This window comes from Gossypium raimondii, chromosome 8 (genome assembly GCF_025698545.1).
Source record: "Gossypium raimondii isolate GPD5lz chromosome 8, ASM2569854v1, whole genome shotgun sequence".
Lineage (NCBI taxonomy): Eukaryota > Viridiplantae > Streptophyta > Magnoliopsida > Malvales > Malvaceae > Gossypium > Gossypium raimondii.
The window spans coordinates 35,283,116-35,306,119 of NC_068572.1; the positions used below are offsets into that span (position 1 = coordinate 35,283,116).

Consider the following 23,004-nt stretch of genomic DNA (forward strand, 5'->3'; position numbering starts at 1 on the left):
TTTTTATTTTTAACTTTAAAATGCTTTTAAAATACTTTTTTAATTTTTTAATTTTAAATTTTTTAAAATACTTTTTTAAATTTTTTTAATTTTAAAATATTTTTAAAATACTTTTTAATTTTATTTTAATTTTTAAAATAAATTTTTGGTATTTATTTAAAAAATGGGTCAATGGGCAGGCCGGCTTATGAATTTTTCTCGGGCGGGCTGGGCAAAATTCTAGGCCCATATTTGGGCGGGCCCGGCCTAGGACCCGGCCAAAAAATTTTCTGGCCCGACCGAACCCGGCCCGGCCCGCCCATGAACACCTCTAGTATAGACTAACAGTGTTTGTGAAGAGATACCAACCTAAGTGACATAATACAAGTTTAAGTACCAATTAGATAAAAAATTAGATACCTGCTACATAGTTTTAGACAAGTTCAAGAAACAATATATCTATATATATAAATAGAAATATTAAAGCTATATATGTTATATATTTTAAAGATTACAAATTACCATAAAATTAAAGTAATTTTAACATTTTTGTAATTATTTTGTATGCTTCAAATATGATTATCTAGCTATTTATTTAATAAAAAACTTTCGACCAATAATTATATATTAAAATTTCTTTTATTAGTATCATAGAAACATGAGATGTATTTAAAACTTCACGTCCATAAGAAGTTGAATTATATTCGATCTATTGTTAAAATATTAATCATATTAAAATTATAAAAAAACATTATGATAAAACAAAATTATTTTAAAAATAAAAAATTTAGATAAATATATATATTTCTAATTCTTAATATAAATTTTAATATATTAGTAAGAAATTACTTTCATTTCGATCTGGTTTGGATGAAACCCGACTTAATACTTTCTTTTTTGCCCAAACACTCGATCTAATACTTGAAAGTTAATAATTTTAGTCTCGAAACTCAAAACATTGTAATTGAGGTTTTAAAATATTAATATTTTTCACTAACTTTGTTATCAACTTAGGCATTAAATGTCAGCTCAAATGTAATATGAAGCATATTTAAAATATATTGATAAAATTTTATTTTTTATAAAATGTTAAGAAATACCCATAATCCATTTCCAACCCTTAAATAAAAGGATAAAACTTTCTTGGGCACACTCTAACCTACGCCTCTACACTAGGAAAAATACAGATGCTAATAAAATTAAGACTCAAACACGAATAAAATTTTAAGCTATCTATCCACTAAATACACGTGTGTATCTAAATTTTAATTGGTTTTTTTTAAATATACTTCACACCAACTGAAGACCAGCATGACAAACCATTATTGATATGATATAGATAAATGTAGGAGTGATTAAAAGTTATGAAGTTAGAATACTAATTTAAAATAAAGACGATAGTTTGAGAGTTGTTTTGGAATTAAGCCATAAAATAATGAAAAGAAAAGAAAGTGCAAATTCCCCGGGAAAATCACGAAACAAGGGGATCCGCCTCTGCTAGTCAGCCTTAAGATATAGGAATGAAAACAGGGGAGACACACATAGTCGCACCCCCTACCGATCTCCCTCATAGAAAATGTCAATTCCTCGCTTCATGCCAATTGGCTCTCCTTTGTTTTTTCTAGATTTTACAGTTATCCCTTGCTTTCACTAATCTCTGTCTCTCTGTTTTTCATCCGGCTCCTCATTACCAGGCCAAAAGAAGAAGAAGAAGAATAGCTACAATGGAACCATTTTACTTGGTGGTATTCGGGTCTCTGGCCTCCCTGGTTGCAGTATTGGAGCTAAGCAAAACAAGCAAAGATCGCTTTAGTACCTCCTCTGCTTTCAATTCTTTCAAAAACAACTATCTTGTTGTATACTCTCTGATGATGGGTACTCTATCTTTGTGCTAGTTTACATGAAATTTGATTTTCTTATCTGGGTTTCTTCTAGAATTTCCTTATATTGTTATGTTTTGTCTAAGGAAATCCATGCTTTATGTCTTGTTTCTCCCGTTTTGGTTTTTCTAATCTTGGTGTTTATTGTACTCAAATTCAGATAATTAAGGATTTGCATTTCATTTGATGAATCTTCATTTGAATTGACAATCATCTGTTTGCTTATCGTTCCGAAACTGATTATGTTGCTCATAAAAAAAAAAAAACAGCTGGGGATTGGTTGCAGGGGCCATATGTTTACTACCTTTACAGTCATTACGGATTTGGGAAGGGGGAGATTGGCCACCTTTTCATTGCTGGTTTTGGATCTTCCATGTTGTTTGGTACAGTGGTTGGATCTTTAGCCGACAAAAGGTAAGATGTTGGGTTGTTTTAGACTCCTCACCCAACTTTCTATCCTTACTGGGTTCCCTGCATTCTGAATTCAGGGGTCGAAAGAGAGCTTGTGTCACTTACTGCATAACTTACATACTGAGCTGCATTACCAAACATTCTCCTCAGTACAAGGTTTTAATGCTAGGACGAGTCTTGGGTGGCATTGCAACTTCCCTTCTTTTCTCAGCCTTCGAGTCTTGGCTTGTTGCTGAACACAACAAGGTGTGTCATTGCTACCTTCGTTGGTTCAACCTGCAATTTGATGGAACTGTGTTAAGCTTCGGGTTTTATAGTTTCTGTACTTGTGTTTGTTTTGGTGATTGCCTTGATTCTGAATCTGATTACAATTTTGGATTTGACAGCGAGGTTTTGATCAACAGTGGCTTTCTATAACATTCGCAAAGGCAATATTTCTTGGAAATGGATTGATGGCAATTTTATCTGGGTTGTTTGGTAATGTACTGGTGGATAGTTTGAAATTGGGCCCTGTTGCTCCATTTGATGCTGCATCTTGCTTCCTTGCAATTGGCATGATAATTATACTGTCCACATGGACTGAAAATTATGGTGACCCTTCGGAAAACAAGGATTTGCTTACTCAATTCAAGGGTGCCGCTGCTGCCATTGCTGCTGGTAATTCTAACCATCACTTACGATGAATGCCTAGGCTACCAACTATGAACTTTTTTGTTGGGTATTTTTTTCTGTTTTAGTCTGTATGGTATGCTGGGAAATATACTAAAGCAAGATCCATTTTTCTATCAGATGAGAAAATTACATTGTTGGGTGCCATACAATCGCTGTTTGAAGGTTCAATGTACACCTTTGTGTTCTTATGGACACCTGCTTTGAGCCCAAATGACGAGGACATTCCGCACGGTTTCATATTTGCGACATTCATGTTATCTTCAATGCTTGGAAGTTCCATTGCCTCACGATTGCTGGCTCACCCTACTCCAAGAGTTGAGAGCTATATGCAGACTGTATTCATGCTCTCCTCAATGGCCCTACTACTTCCTGTTGTCACAAATGTACGTATTTTTGCACATATTTTCTCCATTCTCCCAAAAGCTCCCCGGAAAACTAACTCTTTTAAGTCTCAACAGTTGTTGGTAGCACCATCAAACCTGAAAGGTGGGAGCATCTCATTTTCTGGGTGTATCCAGCTCATTGGTTTCTGCATATTTGAAGCTTGCGTTGGGATATTCTGGCCATCTATCATGAAGATGAGGTCTCAGTACATTCCTGAGGAAGCAAGAAGCACTATCATGAACTTCTTTCGCATTCCTCTCAACATATTTGTCTGCATTGCATTATACAATGTTAGTCTACCATTCAACTTTTTTTTTTCTTGTTTCGATAATGCCACCGCAATAAGTAAAAAATCTTTTTGTAAATGGTTGAATAGAACTTTCTATAGTTTTAACTTTAACCAGTTGACATGCTGTGAGCTGAATGTTATTAAGTAAGTTACCTGTCAGTCACCAAGGTTCATATGGTTTTTAATTTTGTTGCAAATGCAATATTGTTTCTTTGAAAGGTAAAAGCACTTCCCATGACCGTCATGTTTGGCATGTGCTCGGCTTTCCTTTTCGTGGCATCTTTATTGCAGAGGCGTCTTATGGTGATTGCGGAGATACACAAGTCGAGTAAGTTGTGCACTTGGCTTTATCATTCTTCTATACGCTTCACCTTGGAGCTTCATAGTATCTAAAAAGCAACTTTCTTTTGTAATAAATCTTACCGCAGGATCACAAGATTGGCTAAATATGGAAGAGATTGATCCAGAGGGAGTTCCATTAAATGGTTAATTGATTTCAGAGGGAATAAACTTCTGACACTAAACTGTTTTAGTGCTTGCAGCAAGAGCCATTCTCTTGTTAAAACAATGACAGACATATAGCTTTTAGGTCTTTTTTGATTCAGGTAATATAGTTCAGAGCTCCTTGATATTGTCTTTTTGAGCTTTCATAATTTTTTCACCTTATGTTGTTCTGGAAACAACTTGCAACTAAAATGGCTATGAAAATTGAAAATCCAAATTGTAAGAATAAGAGAATTTATAATTACAAGTTGCATCTAGTTCCATTTTACACCAAGCATGCAATAATATGCCTAAATCTTAGCTTGAAATTCATGTACAAAAGCACTTGACAGTTTAAATGGAATTCCTGCTCGAAAGCAATATATAAACAGATGTGTTGGCATGCAATTTCCTACTTAACCAAGTTATACTTGTTCAAGATTCACCGAGCAATAAATTTTAGGAATACTATTGCTAGGTGAAGAGTGGGCAGCCTTCCACCTTAATACCTTGGGCTGTTGGACAGCTAGCCAGTGGGCATCCATCCAGATCATTTCCCCACCAATCTAAACTAATATTTTCTAATCCCAAGCACAAATATAGCAGCACACCCATAAAAGCAAGCCCAGCATCCAGTGCCCCTGAAAGAACGTAATTGTATCGTTGCCATAAATCCGGTCGATACCTATACACCACGAAGCCAGACAGGAAGCCAACAATGATCCATGTAGTATAGTTGACTGCAGTAGCTGGTGGCATCATGCCTGTCGCACCTATCAGGACTGGCATGTTGATGAGCCTGATCCATTCTTGACTAGGGAAGGCCTTGGAGGCCAACCAGACAAGTAGAGGAGCCACTGCTCCTCCAAGGAAGAACCAATTGACTGCCTCGTAAGTTCCCAAGTCCCCGAAAATTCTGCGGGGTGCTATTAAACCCCAGATGACAGAAGCATCATAAAACACGGTATCACTTGGACATGTCCACACGCTGTTGGAGGCCGTTGTGTCGCAAATATCAGGGATGTTCTCCATCAGCCACCAGGCAGTTCCCAGGTACACAAAACAAGCAATGAGGGTTCCCACGATCTAAGACAAATGAGGAAGCAACTGTCAAATTAGTGGGAAATAAACATTCAGCAGAAGGAAAAGAAAAAACTACTTTTACTGAGACCTGTGCCATGAACATTGTTCTAGGTGGAATTTTCATATAGTGACCAAGCTTGAAGTCTTGCAGGAAGGTAATGGCCTGTGTCATGCTTATATATCCGTACACCTTGAAGCACATATTAGCTACAGGATATCCTGGATATATATACCCGATTATATATTCGGTGATGATGTTCAAACCTGGTGTCTGCAACAAAAATCTATCAGTGATGTAAAGTTGCATATGAATTATTTTTAAGATGTTCAGACAACTTAATAAATTGTAACTCTGGCAGAATATGATGGATTACCTGGTTTGTAATGGCTGTAATGATGCCTATTGGAAGTGTGAATACAATGGCAATGCCACATGCTAATAGAACCCCCCACCATGGAAGCTGAAGTTGATCATTGTAGTACTGACAGGCAAATACGATGGCTGCAATATTAACCAAAAGGATGCACACAAACCACCATTCAGGGACTTGCTTATACTTCCTCATGAGTCTGGTGTGTATGTCCATTTTTTTCTCCTGGAAACTAGCTTTGCTTTGCTCCCATATTTCTCTGCAAAACTGTAATCTTCAACATTTCATTCAAGACAAACTCAAGCATAACTGATCTTTGCTTATTAAAATATGATTTACCTTCCATGGAAGAGCCCAACATGAACTATTGTGGCAGTTAGTGCAGCGAAACCAACACCATAAGTCATTGCAAAAAATGTGCTAAGGTATAGAGGTCCTTCTTTCTCATAAGCGGCAACATCAAGGTGAAAATTGGAATCAATGATAGCAGTGATATTGTATTCTTGGCCTGTGGAGGTGAAGAGAGTATCGGAGAAAATGGGGAAGGTTTTGGCGGAGTAGACATTAAGCCAGTAGCAGATGGGAGTCAAAACATACATGACGAAGATATATCCTGCAGCAACATTTGCAGTGGCAAACCATGGGCTTGCAAGTGGGCTACCAAGATAAGAGGAGATGGTAGACCAGTCCAAACCAATAGCACCTATTCCTAACCCGTAAAGGCCGGAACCGAGTTGTTGGGCTACCACAGATTTGGGGAATATCCAGCATATCCAAGAGAGGGAAGTTAGCATTTGGAAAAGGTAGCCAGGGAAGACATAGTAAGCAAAACTGCAAATGAAGGCAATTAGGAAGAATTGGGTTCTGGTCACCCCACCCTTGGCCCTCTCTTCCTTCTCGTGGAGAGCCCTGTCATGATCCCATGTTTGAACAACTGTTATAAATAATGGGCCAAAATATTTTAAGAACCTAGTTTAGGGCCCTTAGCCCTAGTAAGCAGACGATAATGTTCTTTTAGTTATTTTTAGGTTACTTGAATTTGATATATATTTTTTAATTTGATATTTAAGTATTTTTTATTTGATATATACTTTTCTTGATATCTATTTTTTTTCTAATTTTCATAATTTTTTCTTAATTTAATACTTAAACTTTTTTTCTCAATTTAATATCTAAATTTGTCAAATGTTTCTCTAATATATTAATAATGTTATTATTTTATGAGGTAGAAAAAATAATTAATTTAAGATCAACATGGGCAGATTATATGAAATTTGTATAATATTTTGACAAATTTAGATATCAAACTGAAAAAAAAGGTAAGTACCGAATTAAAAAAAAAAAAGTGTGAAGTTAAAATATCAAATATTAAATTAACTGAACTTGGTGTATTGATTCTCATCAGTTAGGTCCAGCTAAGATTTCCCAGCGGAACACTCAAAACTGAGCATCGCTATCAGCGTCAGAAAATGAAATCCGAGTTAATAGGCAACTATAGAAAACTACAAAATCGCCGGAATCTGGGAATGTTCGTCCGGCGATAATACAAAACATAATCGGATTACCTGAAGAGAGAAACTTGAACAAGATTTGCAGGCCACCACATAGCTGCTGGTTCCACTAGGTACCTCCTGAATATACCAGCCCATCCGAACCCCAACACCTACCATTCAAAACCCACCAAACTATTTAATTACAACCAAACCAACACACACACACATCAATGCAGCAAGGAATCGACAAAACAGGAACAGACCTGAGTAGTTAGGATGACAATCAAGGAGACAAAGAAAGTAATGTGCTGCTTGTAAAACACCTTCACAACAGTCACAACATGGATGGCATAAACGCTGCCAGCTCCAGAGTTGGCAAAGATTGTAATAAGAACATGTTCTTTGACATTGAAGGGCCCTGGATTCAAGGTGAATTCCCAGCGGCTTCCTTTGAAGAAAACACGTTTTGTTATCTTGGCTGCCATCAATTGGCCAAGAGGAACCACTGCAATCTGGGCTGAGATGGCCGTGATTGTCAAGGGTTCTGTGCGGTACCAAAAGAACTGATTAAGAAACGATAACAGGACACATGAAATGGTGCCTAACACCCACATTCGAAACGTCAGCACTGGTAGCGAAGGGTCATCTGTGGTTGGTACGGTTAAGGCCACTTGTCTCACCGGTGAATTTTCTTCTTCTTCCACTTCTTTGATCTCTGCTTCAGATTTTGATGCCAAGGCCTCTGACCTTGATGATGATAGATTGCTATCATCTTCATCCTTAGATACTGCAAATAAACGACAACAAAAACATCAAGATTCATTGGGTTTTACACATTGAAACACACACACACAAAACAAAGAAGAAAACTCACTGAGAGGAGCTCTTATCTCATCTTCGGATTCTTCCATGGCTTGCTTCTGTTCCTTGGCCACTCAAGCAAAAGACAAAAAAGAATCAATGGGTTCTAACTTAATAATTATAGCATGTTTTAGCAGAAAATGCCCTGCCGTGAGTTCAACAACTATTGGGAATAATAGATAAGCTGTAAAAATTGATTCATGGCTTGGGTTCAAAATTTTAACTCATACATTAACTATATAAATTAATGTTGGGGTCGACCAACCAGCCTTTCTGCTGGTCCACCTCCAGCGGTGAGACACCTTTTTTGCCTTTTGTTCATTTCTGTCGACTTTGTCTTAAATTTAGTATATTGAAAAGGATCTCAAATTTATTATTTCTATTAAAGCAATGTTTGTTCTGAATTTATATAATTAAGAGATTTAAATCCAAAATTTGGAAAATTTAACCGAACAAAGAAGGGAAGGTACAGAGTTTCTCCAACCTAACCCTTCTAACAGCTATCAAAACAGGTATACCTGAATGTCTTAAAAGAGTATCTAATGAGATTCAAGAATCTTGTGTCGTCCTGACAATTACATATGTACCAAAATACACCTTTTTTTTTTACCATGTCTTTTTTGGTCTTATAATTCATAATTTTATTGTTTTTTAAAGAAATTAAAATTAAAAAGTTATCATTTAGCAGGTCAAAGCCTGTTTATTTTGATTCCGGTTTTCATAGTTTTACTACCCCAGGCCTTTAATATTATTTTAAACTTCAATTCCACCTAATTTAATTTACTTTCCTATTTAAATTTTATTATTTTAAATCTTTTAATATCTTAGTTTAGCTATGACGGTTGTTATTGCAACAAATTGACATGCTTAAAGTGCATAATGTTTTTCACCCAAAAAAAAATACTATAAAGATTATGAGATCACGGGTAGTTTAGAAATTATATAAAAGATAACATTTTAATATTATTAAATGAAAAGTTTAATAATATATTGAATGATTATGCATGTGTCACAAAATGGATTTATTTGGACAAATTGTATGGTCTTAGGTTAAATGGTTATGTCGAATTCAACTTTAATAATAATATTAATGCTATCATCACATCCTCGAAAAGGAACTGATGTATCTTACCTTGGAACTAGCACAATACCTTAGTTCCCAACTAACTTCACTATCAAATACATTGTTTATGCCTTAGGCTCCTTTTGGATGCAAAATCAGCCATGATGAGACAGAATGTTTAGGGAATATTCTTTTTCACTGTAAACATTTAATGTTTGGATAAACAATGGTGAGGTGCAGTTGAAAATTTCAACCTCATTGCCAACCTCATTTTGGACCGGAGCTAAAAGCTCCAGTCTATACACAGTGGACAATCAACTTTTTTTAGCAGAAAAAAATGCCCATTTTTTATTTATTATTTTACCATTTTATCCTTGAAAGTTAAAGTAATTTCTTTCCCAACCTTATTTGTTTTCAGATTTGGAAACTTCACAGACGTTTTGTTTTACATTGAGATTAGGTTCCCTCATTTCTATGCCAGAAATTTACTTCTCCTGACTTCCTCACCAAGAACAGAGATAAATCCTTTGAATCTAAGGTAACCCATCTAAATATTCTCCCAAGATTCAAACTTTTTCTATCTTTGCTTCTACCGTTCATTGATTTTAACTCAATGCTTCCACCAGTTGTTTGAATTATTGTTTTCTGTTTACATGATTATCATGCCTGGATCTGATTTAAAAGTTTTATTTTTTTATCCCAATTGAAGAGCTGCAGTTGTTCAGTTATCTATTGTATTGATTGGGTTCTTGTGATTTGCGGTGTTCTGCTTGATTTTATTTCATCGTTTTTAGCTTGAAAGCTAGGATCTTTGGGTGAATAAAGACTTGAATTTGAGCATTGAGCTTGGTTTTTAGATATGAAACAACATTGGGTTGCTTTGCTTTTCATGAATGAATAGCTATGGGTGGACTTGACTGTGAAGCAATTGGCTGCTCGGTACTTGAATACATTGTTTAAGCTTGAAAGTTAGGATTTTGGTGTAGGTGTTAATCGCTTTTTTCTTTTTAACTATTTAGTTATTTATTTTAAATAAAAGCAACAAAATTGGTTTGCTTAGGAATTTAGGAATTTTGCTACTGAAATTGAGCAGGAGTTTAGGAATTTTGGAAGAAAATAGTGTGAAACAAAATAGGTTTGATACTTGCGAAGCTCTCAATAACTCTAAACAGAAACTGATGTTTCGTCTAATTCATGTAAAAACATGGTGTCATTCACTAAGCTTGTTTCCACAACTGGAAACCATGTATTATAATTTCACCCGTGAAGCTTACGTGTAAAATAAAAGATTCATGGTCTTTCTTGTCAAAATGATGAAAATGGGAATTGGCTCCATTGAATTTAACAAAACTATCAAACTTGTATATTGTTAGGGTTGCATTTCCTGAAAGCAATGGAATTTGTTGTTGACATGAATTCGGTAAAATTTCCAAAATTTAGGTTAAGAAGCTGGAATTACAGAGATGTGAGTAGAATTGGAGAGATGACATGTATTAATCGGGTCCATTTCTGAGAAAGGTGTATATCTTGGACATAATGTAGCATCAACAGATTCTCAAGTGAACTCCTCAGCTTTCATCTTAAATAAACAATTTTTGTATATATCTTCAGATTATTAAGGAGAAAATAGCTAAAGAATAATGGGACTATACACACTAAAAATTGTATTCTAATGTGTCATTGTTTCTTTACTGTTAACTTTTTATTTGTGTCGATGCTTGCTGTTTGTTGCCAAGTGTTATTTTCCTGATTTGGATGAGTTTTCTGCTGGTTATCGATATAGTACTCTTCAATGTTTGCATGTACTCTCCAATTTAAAACTAGAGCTAAGCAGCTTATTGCTTATTTATCCTAATGTTTCCCCCTTTTTGATTTCGCTTCAAGCAGCACAACGATGGTTGTTCCTTGAATCTGTTAGTGATTCTTGTCTCTTCTTTATTTATCCTAATGTTTCTCTTTTTTTTTAATGTCTGCAGCGACAAGAGCACCTATCTAAATCCATCCAAAAGTAAGAGGTAGTTTAATGTCTCCAAAAATGCCTTTATTCGTTTAGTGTTCATCTTATGGCTTTCATCCATTCATGATGTATTATTCTTATTTTTTATGAAACTATATTATTATATCTAATTATATATTTATGGTTTTATATCGGTTGAATTTAAAATCAAAATAATAATAGATGGTAAAAAAACAAAATTTTGTGGAGGGAGATAGTACCTTAGCAACAAAAGCTGTTTGGGATGATGAGCTGACATTGATATTTTGTGAACTTTGTGTGAATGAAGTCAATGCTGGTAATAGACCGACAACTCATCTAAACTCAAAAGGATGGGAAAATGTCATTGCTCTTTTTCAAGCAAAAACACAAAAAAATTATGGAAAACCTCAATTGAAAAATAAGTGGGATACATTAAAAAAGGAATGGAGGTTATGGAGGGAGTTGCTTAAGGAATCTACGGGTATTGGATGGTGTCCATCTAAAAAGATGGTCGATGCTACCGAAGAATGGTGGGCTAAAAAAATACAGGTTAGTATTAACTTTATCACTATTTTAATGCATAAAGTTTATTGAAATTAATAATTTACAATTATAAAAATCTTAGTATAACATTTAACATTTAATATGTTATGTAGGAAAATCCTGATTTTAAAGGATTTAAGAAGAAAGGAATTGAACCACAATTGAATGAGTTAATATGGCAAATGTTTGGTGGCATTGTAGCGACTGGAGAGAATGCATGGGCATCTTTCTCTAGTGTTCTTCCAAGTGGGGTTCCTATAGGAGATGATACACCTAATGAGGGATTTGGTGATTCAGATGAACATAGTAATGAGAATGGAGGTATTCCTCCTAATGAGGTACCATCAAACCCTTCTCATGAAACTCCTAATCGAAGAAAGCAAACACTTGGGGTTATACACGGTAAAGGAAAAAAATCAAGTTAAAGTAGAAAATCATCAAGAAATACATTAACTACTTATACTGAGAAATTGTGTGAGAGTATGGCTAGTCCAAAGAAGTTAGTGAATGAAATTATTTTTCCTCACTCTCAATATACTATTTCAAATGCAATGAATGCTTTGCGTGCTTTGGGAGATGAAATTCCAAAAAAAGAAGAAGATGAATTGTACTATTTTGCCATCAAAATGTTCCAAATACCGGTGAAACGAGAAGTGTTTTTGAACTTAGATCCAGATGATAGGTTTGGTGGCTTCGACGTGAGTATGCTGAACAAAATCCAATTGCATCATTTTCATCCTTTGTAGCAACATCCTCATTTCCCTTCCAACCATACCATCAACCACCTCCTCCATAAGCTCTTTAGAATTATTATTATAATATAACTATACTACTTTTTTATATGTAAAACTAATGTATGATATTTTTTATGTTTGGTATTTTTATGCTATGCTTTTAATCAAGTTTCTGTATTGTATAGAATGTCACGAAATATTAATTTATTTTCATTTGATTACTTTTTCAGGTTATGGATGAAATTAACAATATGTTTAATAGTTTTGATATGAATTATGATATCCCTGAATTAAGTGAAGAAGCTCAACGAAGAATAGCCACAATTGTTACCCAAGTTGAGCACAACAATTATCATGAAGAGGAAGAATATGTGTTAAGCAGTGTATTGGTACACCATAAAACTTATTTCACTATGCAACCACGTATGGATTCAAATTATACAGGTCAAATATGGGTCGACGAAGTATTAAATGGGCATGATGATCGTTGCATGAATAGTTTTAGGATGCCAAAAAATATATTTCACAGCTTGTTGCATGATTTGCAAACAAATTATGGCTTAAAGCATGGGAAAGTATCGGCGATGGAGAAGTTAGCATTATCATTGTACATTCTTGGAAATAGAGAATCATATTCAAATGCAACAAAGCGATTTCAACGATCAGGGGAAACTGTTAGTCGAATTTTTACTGATATGTTGCATATATTTGCTCGAATGGGAATAGACACGATTAAACCCACTGAAGGTCAATTCGAGGAAGTACCGAACCATATTCGACATGATACAAGATATTGGCCTCACTTTAAGGTAAAATTTACACAATTTTTATCTTTTTAAAATATAAATTATTTTTAACTTTTATCTCATTATTTATTTTAAAGGATTGTATTGGGGCCATAGATGGAACACACATAAAAGCATGCATTTCGCCTTCTTGTCAAATACCTTATATCGGACGGAAAGGTGAACAACTCAAAATATTATGGCAGTTTGTGACTTCAACATGTGCTTTATTTTTGCATTTCTTGGTTGGGAAGGAACAGCACATGATAGTAGAATTTTTTTGCAAGCACTTAGAAAACAAGAGTTAAAGTTTCCACACCCTCCACCAGGTTGAAATTTAATTTTTTAATTAATTTTTACATAAAAAAATATTAAAATATTAAAATTTTTAATTTATTTTTAAACTTGATATTATGTTTTACTTTTTTGTAGGAAAATATTATCTTGTGGATTCAGGATATCCACAAATGGCAGGTTTTCTAGGTCCATATAGGGGGAACGATATCATTTACCTGATTTTCGTCGAGGTAATCATCAAGTATCTGGAAAAAAAGAAATCTTTAATCATGCCCATTCTTCGTTATGCTCTGTGATTGAACAAAAATTTGGAGTGTGGAAAGAAAAATGGCCAATATTAAGAGATATTCCAAGTTATTCATTCAACAAGCAAGTTTTAATAGTTATTGCAACAATGGTTTTGTATAATTACATTCGAAGACATGCTTGGTCAAATGATGATGATTTTCGAGAATTTGAGAATATACCCGACATGCCAGTCTCTTCAAGCCAGTTTGACAGAGGTGAATCGAGTTCTTCTAACAGAGAAAGTGACCTTGAAATCACGATGTTAAGAGAAACCATTGCAACTAGTTTAATGAATCCATATTTGTAAAAACATTTTGTATCATAACGTAATTTCTAGTAATAACGAAACTTGTTATGTCTTATGTTACTATATTTTTTTATTAAAATCATCCGTTTAGATACTTCAAAATTTGATCCAAGTATAATGTTACTATTTGTGAAAATAATATTTATCATTTTATAAAAAATATTTAACTATAAAAATTAAAATAATTATCATTTTATCTAATAAATAATTTAAATTAATTATATAATTCATTAAAATATTGGAAGATACATTTTAATATTTTATTAAATTAATTTATAAATTCACATATATTAATAATTTTAAAAAAGTAAAATAATTTAAAAAACTTCTATTATATATCAATTCTAATATGATGTCCTTAATAGTCAGTTTTTTCTCACCTCACCGCTACAGCTGCGTTTGAATCCAATCACACACTCCACCATTGTTTCTAATCTCACCACTAAAGTATCCAATCTCACCGCTACAGTAACTAATCTCACCGCCACTGCTGTTTTTAACCTCACCGGAGGTAAACACACCGCCTATCCAAACTAAGCCTTAACCAATAATTCTACTATCGTACAATTTGATCTGCCAAGGTACATCACTAGCACTTCTTGTCAATTGCCTCGGTCTCCATGGAAAGACTTAAAGCATATTTACATGTAACACCAAGTTAACCTCTAAGTTTTGTTGGTAACTCAAGTCTATAAGTCAACTTATTTACTGCACTTCAAAACTCAACATTTATGCATTTTTTATTGTAGACAATACCTTAGCTTTAACACCTATCTTACAACTCACCGATACAACCATTGATGGAAAAGATCCATCATACATATGTGCTTAACACAAGGAACAGTAAGTGTATTAATCTGATCAAGGAAATTTAGTCTAACTACAAAGTCATAGTCATTGAGTGATATTACCTCAAATTTTCCTTTTCATGATAGTGTCCTCCAAGTTGCAATTCCATTTCTTTTGTTATGCCCATGGGTAGAAGATTTTTTGAGTTTACTGTCTTCATCCACCTAATTGCTTTCTCAACTTTGAAACCAAATCTCTTATTAGTCTTTACAAAATTAACAAATTTGTTGTACTTGTTTTATAAAAAAACTTGGTTATTGGGTGTGATAAACGTCCCGTAGGGTGTAGTATATATATATGTGACACTTGTCACGCCCTCAATTCTCTTGTGGAGTTTAAAAAATTCTGCAAGCAATGTATCAAATAATTATCCTTAGTAAAATATCCTAAAAATTCTTGTTAATTATTTCACAAATTTCAAAAGATGGGTGAAAAAAAATTACATAGGTTTATTAAAAGTTTATATAAAAATAAATGAAATTTTAGTTAAAATGGTAAAATCAGAGTGCCTTAGGTTTAAACATCACAATGTGTGGGATTTTGTTTTATTTTATATAAAAATATTTAAAAAGGCCAAAATGCCTTCACAAGAATATAATTTTGTAATAATAATTTTTTAGTCATTTCCCAATTGAATTGGTATTTAGTTGACTTGTGACACCATGTACCAGCCTGCCTGACAAAGTTTTGTATCTGGTTATGATTTGGCGTATAGTTGGTAAAATAAGGATAGATATGAGTAAGTAAATTTTTTTGTCTTGGCTAAGTATAGAATTATGTGTATTACGCCATTTGGCGAACTCTTAGTTTTGGCGAGTTTTGTGGTTTGACGGACTCTTTTGTTAAATATCCGTCGAACCTAGGTGTTTTAAGCGAACTCGTTAAGTTCGCAATTGTTTAGATTTATTTATTATTTAAGTATGGCAATTTGGTTAGTTAAGTTGAGATTTAGTTAGAACAGAACTAGACTACTGTAGATGATAAGACTTAAATTATGTTAAGTGCACTTAATCACGAGAATTAAGAGAGAGTGGAATTATCTGATTTTTCCACTAATCCTTGTCTTCGAGCTTAAGTATAAAAGGACAGCGGTGGTCTTTTTGAACACTTTTATGTTTTTTTCTTCTTCATTGATTTCCTCTGAAAACTCTTTAAAAACCTAAGTTAAAAAAAAACCTATTCAGAGTAAGGTTTGCATTATTCAACTAACTTCTACATTAGTACAAGCTCACTGGTAATTACTAATAACCCTAGGTTACCCTCTAAGTCATTTACGTGTTTCTCGTTTTATATACATATATGTTAGAATAGTCTGTGAGGAAGGAAACTTCTTAGTTCTAGATTAAATGTTGTTGATTCTTGCATGCATGATCAGATTTGATCGATTGATGATGTGATATGTTTAAATATATTTATTTTAGCTCAAGAAGTTAATGAAGGTCCAAGTGATAAAGACAAATGACCTACTTTATAGATTTGTGTTAGAGTTTCTGGTGAGTTCCTTCTTACTTCCGTGTGTTGTAATTTTCTTTACTTTATAATTCGTGTAAGGTAAGTAATCCTCCTTTGTAATGGATGAAATATGTTGTGTTGGTAATGGTTATCCAAAGTCTTTAGTCTGAGTGCAGTCTATCTATGATATAAAGTAAGCACCATTCTTTATACTTAAGTCACTACCATCTACTTTTGATATGTATGATATGATATGAACTGATATGAGGTGATAGAGATGAAGAGATATGTTTGTATAGCCTCCAGTGAGACAGCTATATTGGAAACTAGATTGGCAAGTGACGATAAAACATGTTGTTCTAAATGAAAATGATACTGGGTATGTGGCTGGCATGAGAATGGTTTTTTTCTAAGTTGGGTTGAGCTGGCGTATAGTATATGTTTAACATCCCGCCTAGCGTAGTACCTGAAAACACATATCATTCGTATAAGGGAGCCCTATAGCATGTAGTTTAGTAGAATTAAGTTTCGAAAGATTTTCTAAAGTAAGTAGGACGTCAACCACACCCTTAGGCAAAGTCTAAGAAAAGATGAGTTTTAGAGGTTGGCAAACTTTCCCAGAGAGGGCATGCCACCTTTGCCTTAGAAAATTTTGTTTTGATCTTTTCTTTTTCTTCTTATTTTCTTAAGTTTTTGATCTAGGAGGATCGTTAGCTTACTATTATACTAACTGGATAGAATTGCTAGCTAGTTATAGGAATTTTGTTAGGATAGAACAAAACGTTTGAAATTGATAGGATGTGCATTAAAGAAGGGAGAGAAGGTCATTAGTCACATATACCAAGGGAAGGGTAGTGGGAAAACCAAACTTGCCCATTAAGTTTCCCCTTCCCTGAGTGCTAATATAGAGGGATAAGACTTTTTGGTTAAGCTTTGAGTTTTCTATAGGATTTAGCCTTTCACTTCTCAAGATCTTTTATGCATTTTTCTAAGAAACTTTAGAACCATCTAAGGGTTGAATTTGTTGCTACCAGAAAACTCCATTAACTATTGTGCTTCTAGTAAGTGTCTTTGAACCCAAGCTGTGTAACAAGGCTATGTTTTCTTAAGAATTTAGGAGTTTATCACCTTAGAACTTGGTGGATAAAGAACAATAGAAATTTTAGATCATTAAGTTTTCTACTGATAAACTTGTTACTAATATTGAATATGGTAAGATGGTTTGATAGAATGAATTTTGTCATTATAGCTCAAGAGAATCCTGAAAGTTCCTGAGATAAGGGCAAGAGTTTTACTGTTTGTTTCTGCATTTCTTGGTGAGTTCCTTCATACCTCTTGAGTATCACCTTACGAATGTCTGTGTGAGGTAAGTATAAGTTTTGTGACAAGGGTAAAAGTCTGTTCTAGAATGTCTGCACGGGAGTTTATAACATATGTTACATGTTTAGCCAATGCCCTTCTTACTTCGGAAAGGAACCATATGGTCGTGAATGAGTGGGAATGTTGATTCTTAGGTGACGCCTTCAACTAGAGTTGCCATTGAATTGGAAGATCACGTTATATGAAGTATGGTTGTACAACCACTGATAGTGCAATTGACCTTGCAAACCAGGAAGGCGGGGCATAACAAATGTTTGGAAAAAGAGACGTTCTATAATGGATAAGGTTGGCTAACATGAAGAAGAGTTGAGTACATGATACATTGGTAAAAGTGGGACACTGAGTTCGATGAGTAGTTCGAGTTTGCCATTATGGCGAACTATATGTTCCAATCAGTCTTACAAGTTGTATTTACTTTCTTAATTATTGTCGTCCGAGTCCGCCATTATGGCAAACTATGTGTTCCAATCAGTTTTACAAGTTGGATTCACCTTCCAAATTGTTGTTGTCCAGTCTGGGAACTCACTAAGTTCTATGAACTTACCCCAATTATTTTCCCTCTTTAGGACCTTCGAGGAATAGGACTTGAGTAGGACTTCCCTAGAGAAACATTTTGTTGTGAGGCCCTTATATGTTTGGTATTAAGCATGACAATTAGTAGGCCACTTTTTATTGTAACCAATATTTCTCTATTACTAGTTTTACTTTACTTATTAAACTTGAGTGTATAAAGTGCATCTGAGTTTGAACGTTTATTTCATAATTGTTTTGTTTAAGATTTGAAAGAACTTTATTTTATAATCGTGGAAGGACAGGATGCTTCTTCCGCAAATTACTTTCCCATTAAACAATTAAGTTTAAATGATAGAAAAGAAAAGTTTTTCAGTTAGATTGAGGGCTTAAAACCCGTGTGAAGCACCAACCTTGGGTCCCCTCTCGGGAGCCAAGGCTGGGGCGCCATATGATTTTTGGTATTAGAGCCAAGGTTTAGTCGATTCTCAAAAAAATTGAAGGCCAAATGTACCCTTATCATGCTTAGAGGTGCTAAGTCTTGATATTTAGTATTAAAAGAATGTGATTTTTTATTGTAGTAAAGAAGAATTTTAGCTAATCCGAGAGAAGTTGTCAGCGAGGATATAAATAGTCATGTGACCGTTTTCGGACGTACTAACGTCCAGAGTGTGAATACTGCAGTATAATATATATCAATGAGGTGGTACCCGCAAGTATACAGGTCCAGTTGTAATATAGTTACAACGGAGTAGGTGAGTACTCCGAGGATCGTACCCAAGCGAGGCTAGTGCTAGATCGAATTTAACCTGAACACTGAAAGATCTAATTGTTACTTTAATTCAATTATAGTATGAAAATAAAATGAATGGAGTTTTTAAGATTTGTTTATAATAATAAAATAAATTAACATAAAGAAATAAAAATTTGATTGGCTTCGAAACCACCAAATAAAAATAATTCCTATAATAAAATAACTCTAAACAGTAGTAAAAAGTAGTAGGCCGATTCCATAAGGACTGGTGATTATGATCAAATTTCGTGTTTTTCTCATTAATAGAATTTTTGTCGTGTCGATAATCGTGGCAATAGACGTGCCCACGACTCCAAATGACCCGTTGAAAAATAAATAAATTAGGGGAGTTTCGAAATGACTAGAAATTAAATAAATGAAATAGCAGAAATAAATAATAAGCTGGTTATAGCGGCTAATAACGTCCTAACCACCAATTCTTCCTCTCGTAGTTGATCCCAGTATGCCTTATAAACCAATCCTTACCGATTGTCTAACCGCGATACACGCGTTCGCAATTCAATACCCCAGTAGCCTTGTGTTCTAAAGAACCCAACTCGGATTAATGGCTTCAACCGCGTGGGACATTTAAATCTGATCACAATCTCCCTTAACTTGTTCACAGAAATCCGAATACAGCACGACCGAATCGCCTTCTCAACTGTACGTCAAAATAACTCCAACCCAATACGCTTTTTGAATTGAAATCGAGTTAAATTTAAGGGTTGAATTTGTCAATCCCGATATTCCGGAGAGATGGTGAATATCGATTTGAAGGATTTTTAGTGCAGATACAATTTCTCATGATTCTTGACCAGAAAAAATACCGACCTAAAGCTAATTAGAATTTAGTGAAGCATGAAATTTATGATGCTTTGTTGGTTATGGAAGTGAATTTAATAGTAATGGAGAAATATGGAAAGGGGAAAGGACTTCGAAAATAATTAAACAAATTTTCTAAGAAAAAGGAAATGAAATGAAAGTGGCAGTATGCCTACTGACGTAGGAAATGGAAAGAATAAAAAACAATTTCAATTCAATTCCAGCTAATTAAGGTGTGATTTTTTAAGTGTACCATACCACCTATTTATACATAAATCATATATTAAAAGTAGGGTAGTTCCAAATTTACGATTCGGCCCCTCTAAATTTGGCCTTTACAAGGTCAAAAATCTGGGTAGCCCCTCAAATGTCCCAAATTTACAATTCGCTCCCTTTTCTATTTCTCATGCTTCAATTTAATCCTCTTTTTGCTTGTCTTTGATTTACAGCATCTGAATTTCATTCCTGACAATATTTACACATAAAATTCACCAATTAACAGGAATTAATTCAAGAACAAGTCGAGTTGAGCACGTAAAATATGCAAAATAAACAAGCTATCAAATCCCCCCTACTTAGCTTATGCTTGTCCTCAAGCATACTGTACGTTCCTATATTAGAAATTATTCAGTAACTTATCAGAAATCAAGTCTCTTTTCTACAGCCATGATCAATGCAAACAATTAGGCGAAAAATGAATAAGTGCTCAAATACTTAGTTTAATCAATAGGTATCCATAAATTTCAAATATGTAAATTAGATCATTTCACTAAATTGAGTTTGAACCAAAATTTGCAAAGTATTAATCTTAATTAATTATGCAGTAAATTTGGGACGTAGTCAAACCTTTTTAAGCAAACTAGGATGAGAACCCAAGCACTCTACCCCGGTTACTCAATTTGACATGTCTCTAAACGGACTATTTTACCCTACTTATGGTAGCTCAGTTAGAGAAATTTTTGCAAGTCTTCGGTTTATTACTCGAACCTTTTTACGCTAGATGAGATGATAACCCAAACAACTTATCCTGGTTACTAAATTCACTAACTTTTCTGAAATCTTCACTCATAATTTAAGCCCCCCCTTTTTTTTTTTTACTTTTTTACATTTATTTATTTACAAGCAAATACAATATTCATACAAGCAATTATAAACAGTCAATTTTCATTGTACAAGCCCATTTGCCCGGGCCTAACAAACAAAACAAAAATAATTAAACCCAACTAGCCTAACCCAATACCCCAAGCCCAATATCCATTAAAACCCCAAATCGACCCAAGAGGATTAGTCAAACTAGGGTTTGAATGAAACCCTAGCCTAGTACCGCAGCCACCAACATCATTACATGCCCCCTCTGCTACCGACGCAACCACCACCACCAACTCCTCTGGCACCTGCAAAGGAGAGCACGCGCAACAACAAGTACAATAACAGTAGGAAAATTGTAAAAAAAAATGGATGTAATGGGCTATAAATAGCCGAATATCAACTTTGTAAAGGGGCTTTTTAAAAAAAATTGGAAGAAATAAAAAAGTTTTTAGAAGGTGATTTACTTTGATTTTTCCGACTTCTTTTTCCCTATTTTCGTTCTATTTCAGTTTTCTAAATTGTTTCTTTCTCTTTTCATTTTCATTTAATCAATATACATAAGAATATATCAAATAAAAAAAAAAGGAGAGTTTTACCTGATTTCGGCGGAGGAGAGGAGGGAGAACCGAAGGGTCTCTTCCATTTTCGGCCTCTTTTCGCTGGGATTTCAGCTTTTCTAGCCTCGAATACGAACCTTACTCGAAAAGAGGGATAGAGTGGGCCGTTTTGAACTTTTCCGGCCACCGTGGACGGCGGCGCCGTCGCCGGCGACCGACTACCGGCGCGGTGGCTGACGGCCGGACCTTAGGCCGGAAATCGGATTTGCCCCAAAAGGGCTTGAGAGAGTTTTTGAGTTTTTTTTTAGAAAAGTGAAGAAAATGAAAAATCTGGAAAAAATTTGGTTTTTATAGCGCCTGGAAACGATGCCGTTTTGGCCTGTTTCATCTGGCCCCAAAACGACGTCGTTTTACCCCATAACCCACGCGTTGACCCGACCCAAGGGGAGGATCCGCGTGTTTTCACCAAATGGGTTATTTATGTGCGCAGTCCCTCTTATTTCACAGCGCATTACAATCTGGTCTTATTTCGTTGTTTTCACTTTTTTATTTAGCCCCAAAATTTTATTTTTGATTCAATTTTAGTCCTATTGAAGTGCAGTGTTTTGGGACTTTGGGTTATTTGCCATTTTGGTCCTCCCTCCTTCGGCGTGCGTCCTAATTTAATCCTTTTAGTGTTTATTTATTTCGAAATTGCCCAGTATTTATGTTTTTATTTCGATTTAATCCCTTTTTAGCAATTTTATTGTTTAATTAATTATTATTATTATTATTATTATTATTATTATTATCATTACTACTATTATTAATTATTATTTGCTTTATTTTCTGCTTTTATTTAATTTGTTACTATTATATTAATATATTAAGTAGTTTTATATTATTTTCAACTTCATTTCTATTATATATATATATATATATTTATGTATTATGCTTGCTCATATTTTATAATAGCTTACTTTTATATATGCATAAACGTATATATGTAAATATTTTTATATATATTCTATAATTATATATCCATATGTATTGGTAAATCAATATATATTTATATACATTTTATAAATACACGTATATAAAATATGCTTTCATACACCTTTATTATATATAGACACATTTACATATACTTTATACGTTCAAAATATATCTAGTATATATTCTTTACATTTCATGACTCATATATACCTACACATATGTATTTTATATATTTAATGATTATTATATATGTATATATGTATGTATACACATTTACATAATTTTTAAATGTATAATAATTCAAACATGTCCAATTACACACATTTTTATATTCTCATTGTTTTATGTATATATATGTGCTTATATATCTTTCATATTTGCATCATGTTGTTAATTTTGTTCATTTATTTGCATGTTTATTATTGTTTGTTCTCTTTCTTTAGTTCCTAATTATTTGTTACCTTGCCCTTATGATTATTTTATTATTTATTGTTTTGCTTGTATCATTTTATTTACATTGTCACCATTATTATTTTACATCCATTTTACTCGAATTTATTAAGAACAAAAAATTTCAAAATAAAAGCAACACTCGGTATTTGGGATCTTCAAGAGAATCGAGCCCTAACGTATTGGGTTCCGATTTTCTTTGCTGAATCTAAATAATCGAGGTTAC

General features: G+C 33.9%; 2 protein-coding genes across 3 annotated transcripts; one reads left to right on the forward strand and one right to left on the reverse strand.

Moving 5' to 3' along the window:
• Positions 1–1,420: 1,420 nt before the first annotated feature.
• Positions 1,421–4,207, forward strand: LOC105791312 (uncharacterized). Of its 2 annotated transcripts, XM_012619334.2 has the most exons (9): positions 1,421–1,557; positions 1,674–1,854; positions 2,129–2,273; positions 2,348–2,516; positions 2,657–2,927; positions 3,060–3,325; positions 3,401–3,616; positions 3,835–3,943; positions 4,044–4,207. In XM_012619334.2, exons 2-9 carry the CDS (start codon positions 1,704–1,706, stop codon positions 4,103–4,105), a joined length of 1,389 nt encoding a protein of 462 aa, XP_012474788.1. In that variant the 5' UTR covers positions 1,421–1,557; positions 1,674–1,703; the 3' UTR covers positions 4,106–4,207. The 2 variants fall into 2 exon arrangements, with proteins under 2 accessions (XP_012474788.1, XP_012474787.1); XM_012619333.2 differs by having other exon boundaries at positions 1,429–1,854.
• A 129-nt stretch (positions 4,208–4,336) lies between these two features.
• Positions 4,337–8,126, reverse strand: LOC105791311 (oligopeptide transporter 7). The gene is made up of 7 exons (XM_012619332.2): positions 7,920–8,126; positions 7,309–7,832; positions 7,118–7,215; positions 5,892–6,461; positions 5,556–5,811; positions 5,270–5,452; positions 4,337–5,184 (listed from the first exon to the last, which is right to left on the reverse strand). Exons 1-7 carry the CDS (start codon positions 7,954–7,956, stop codon positions 4,573–4,575), a joined length of 2,280 nt encoding a protein of 759 aa, XP_012474786.1. The 5' UTR covers positions 7,957–8,126; the 3' UTR covers positions 4,337–4,572.
• Positions 8,127–23,004: the final 14,878 nt, after the last annotated feature.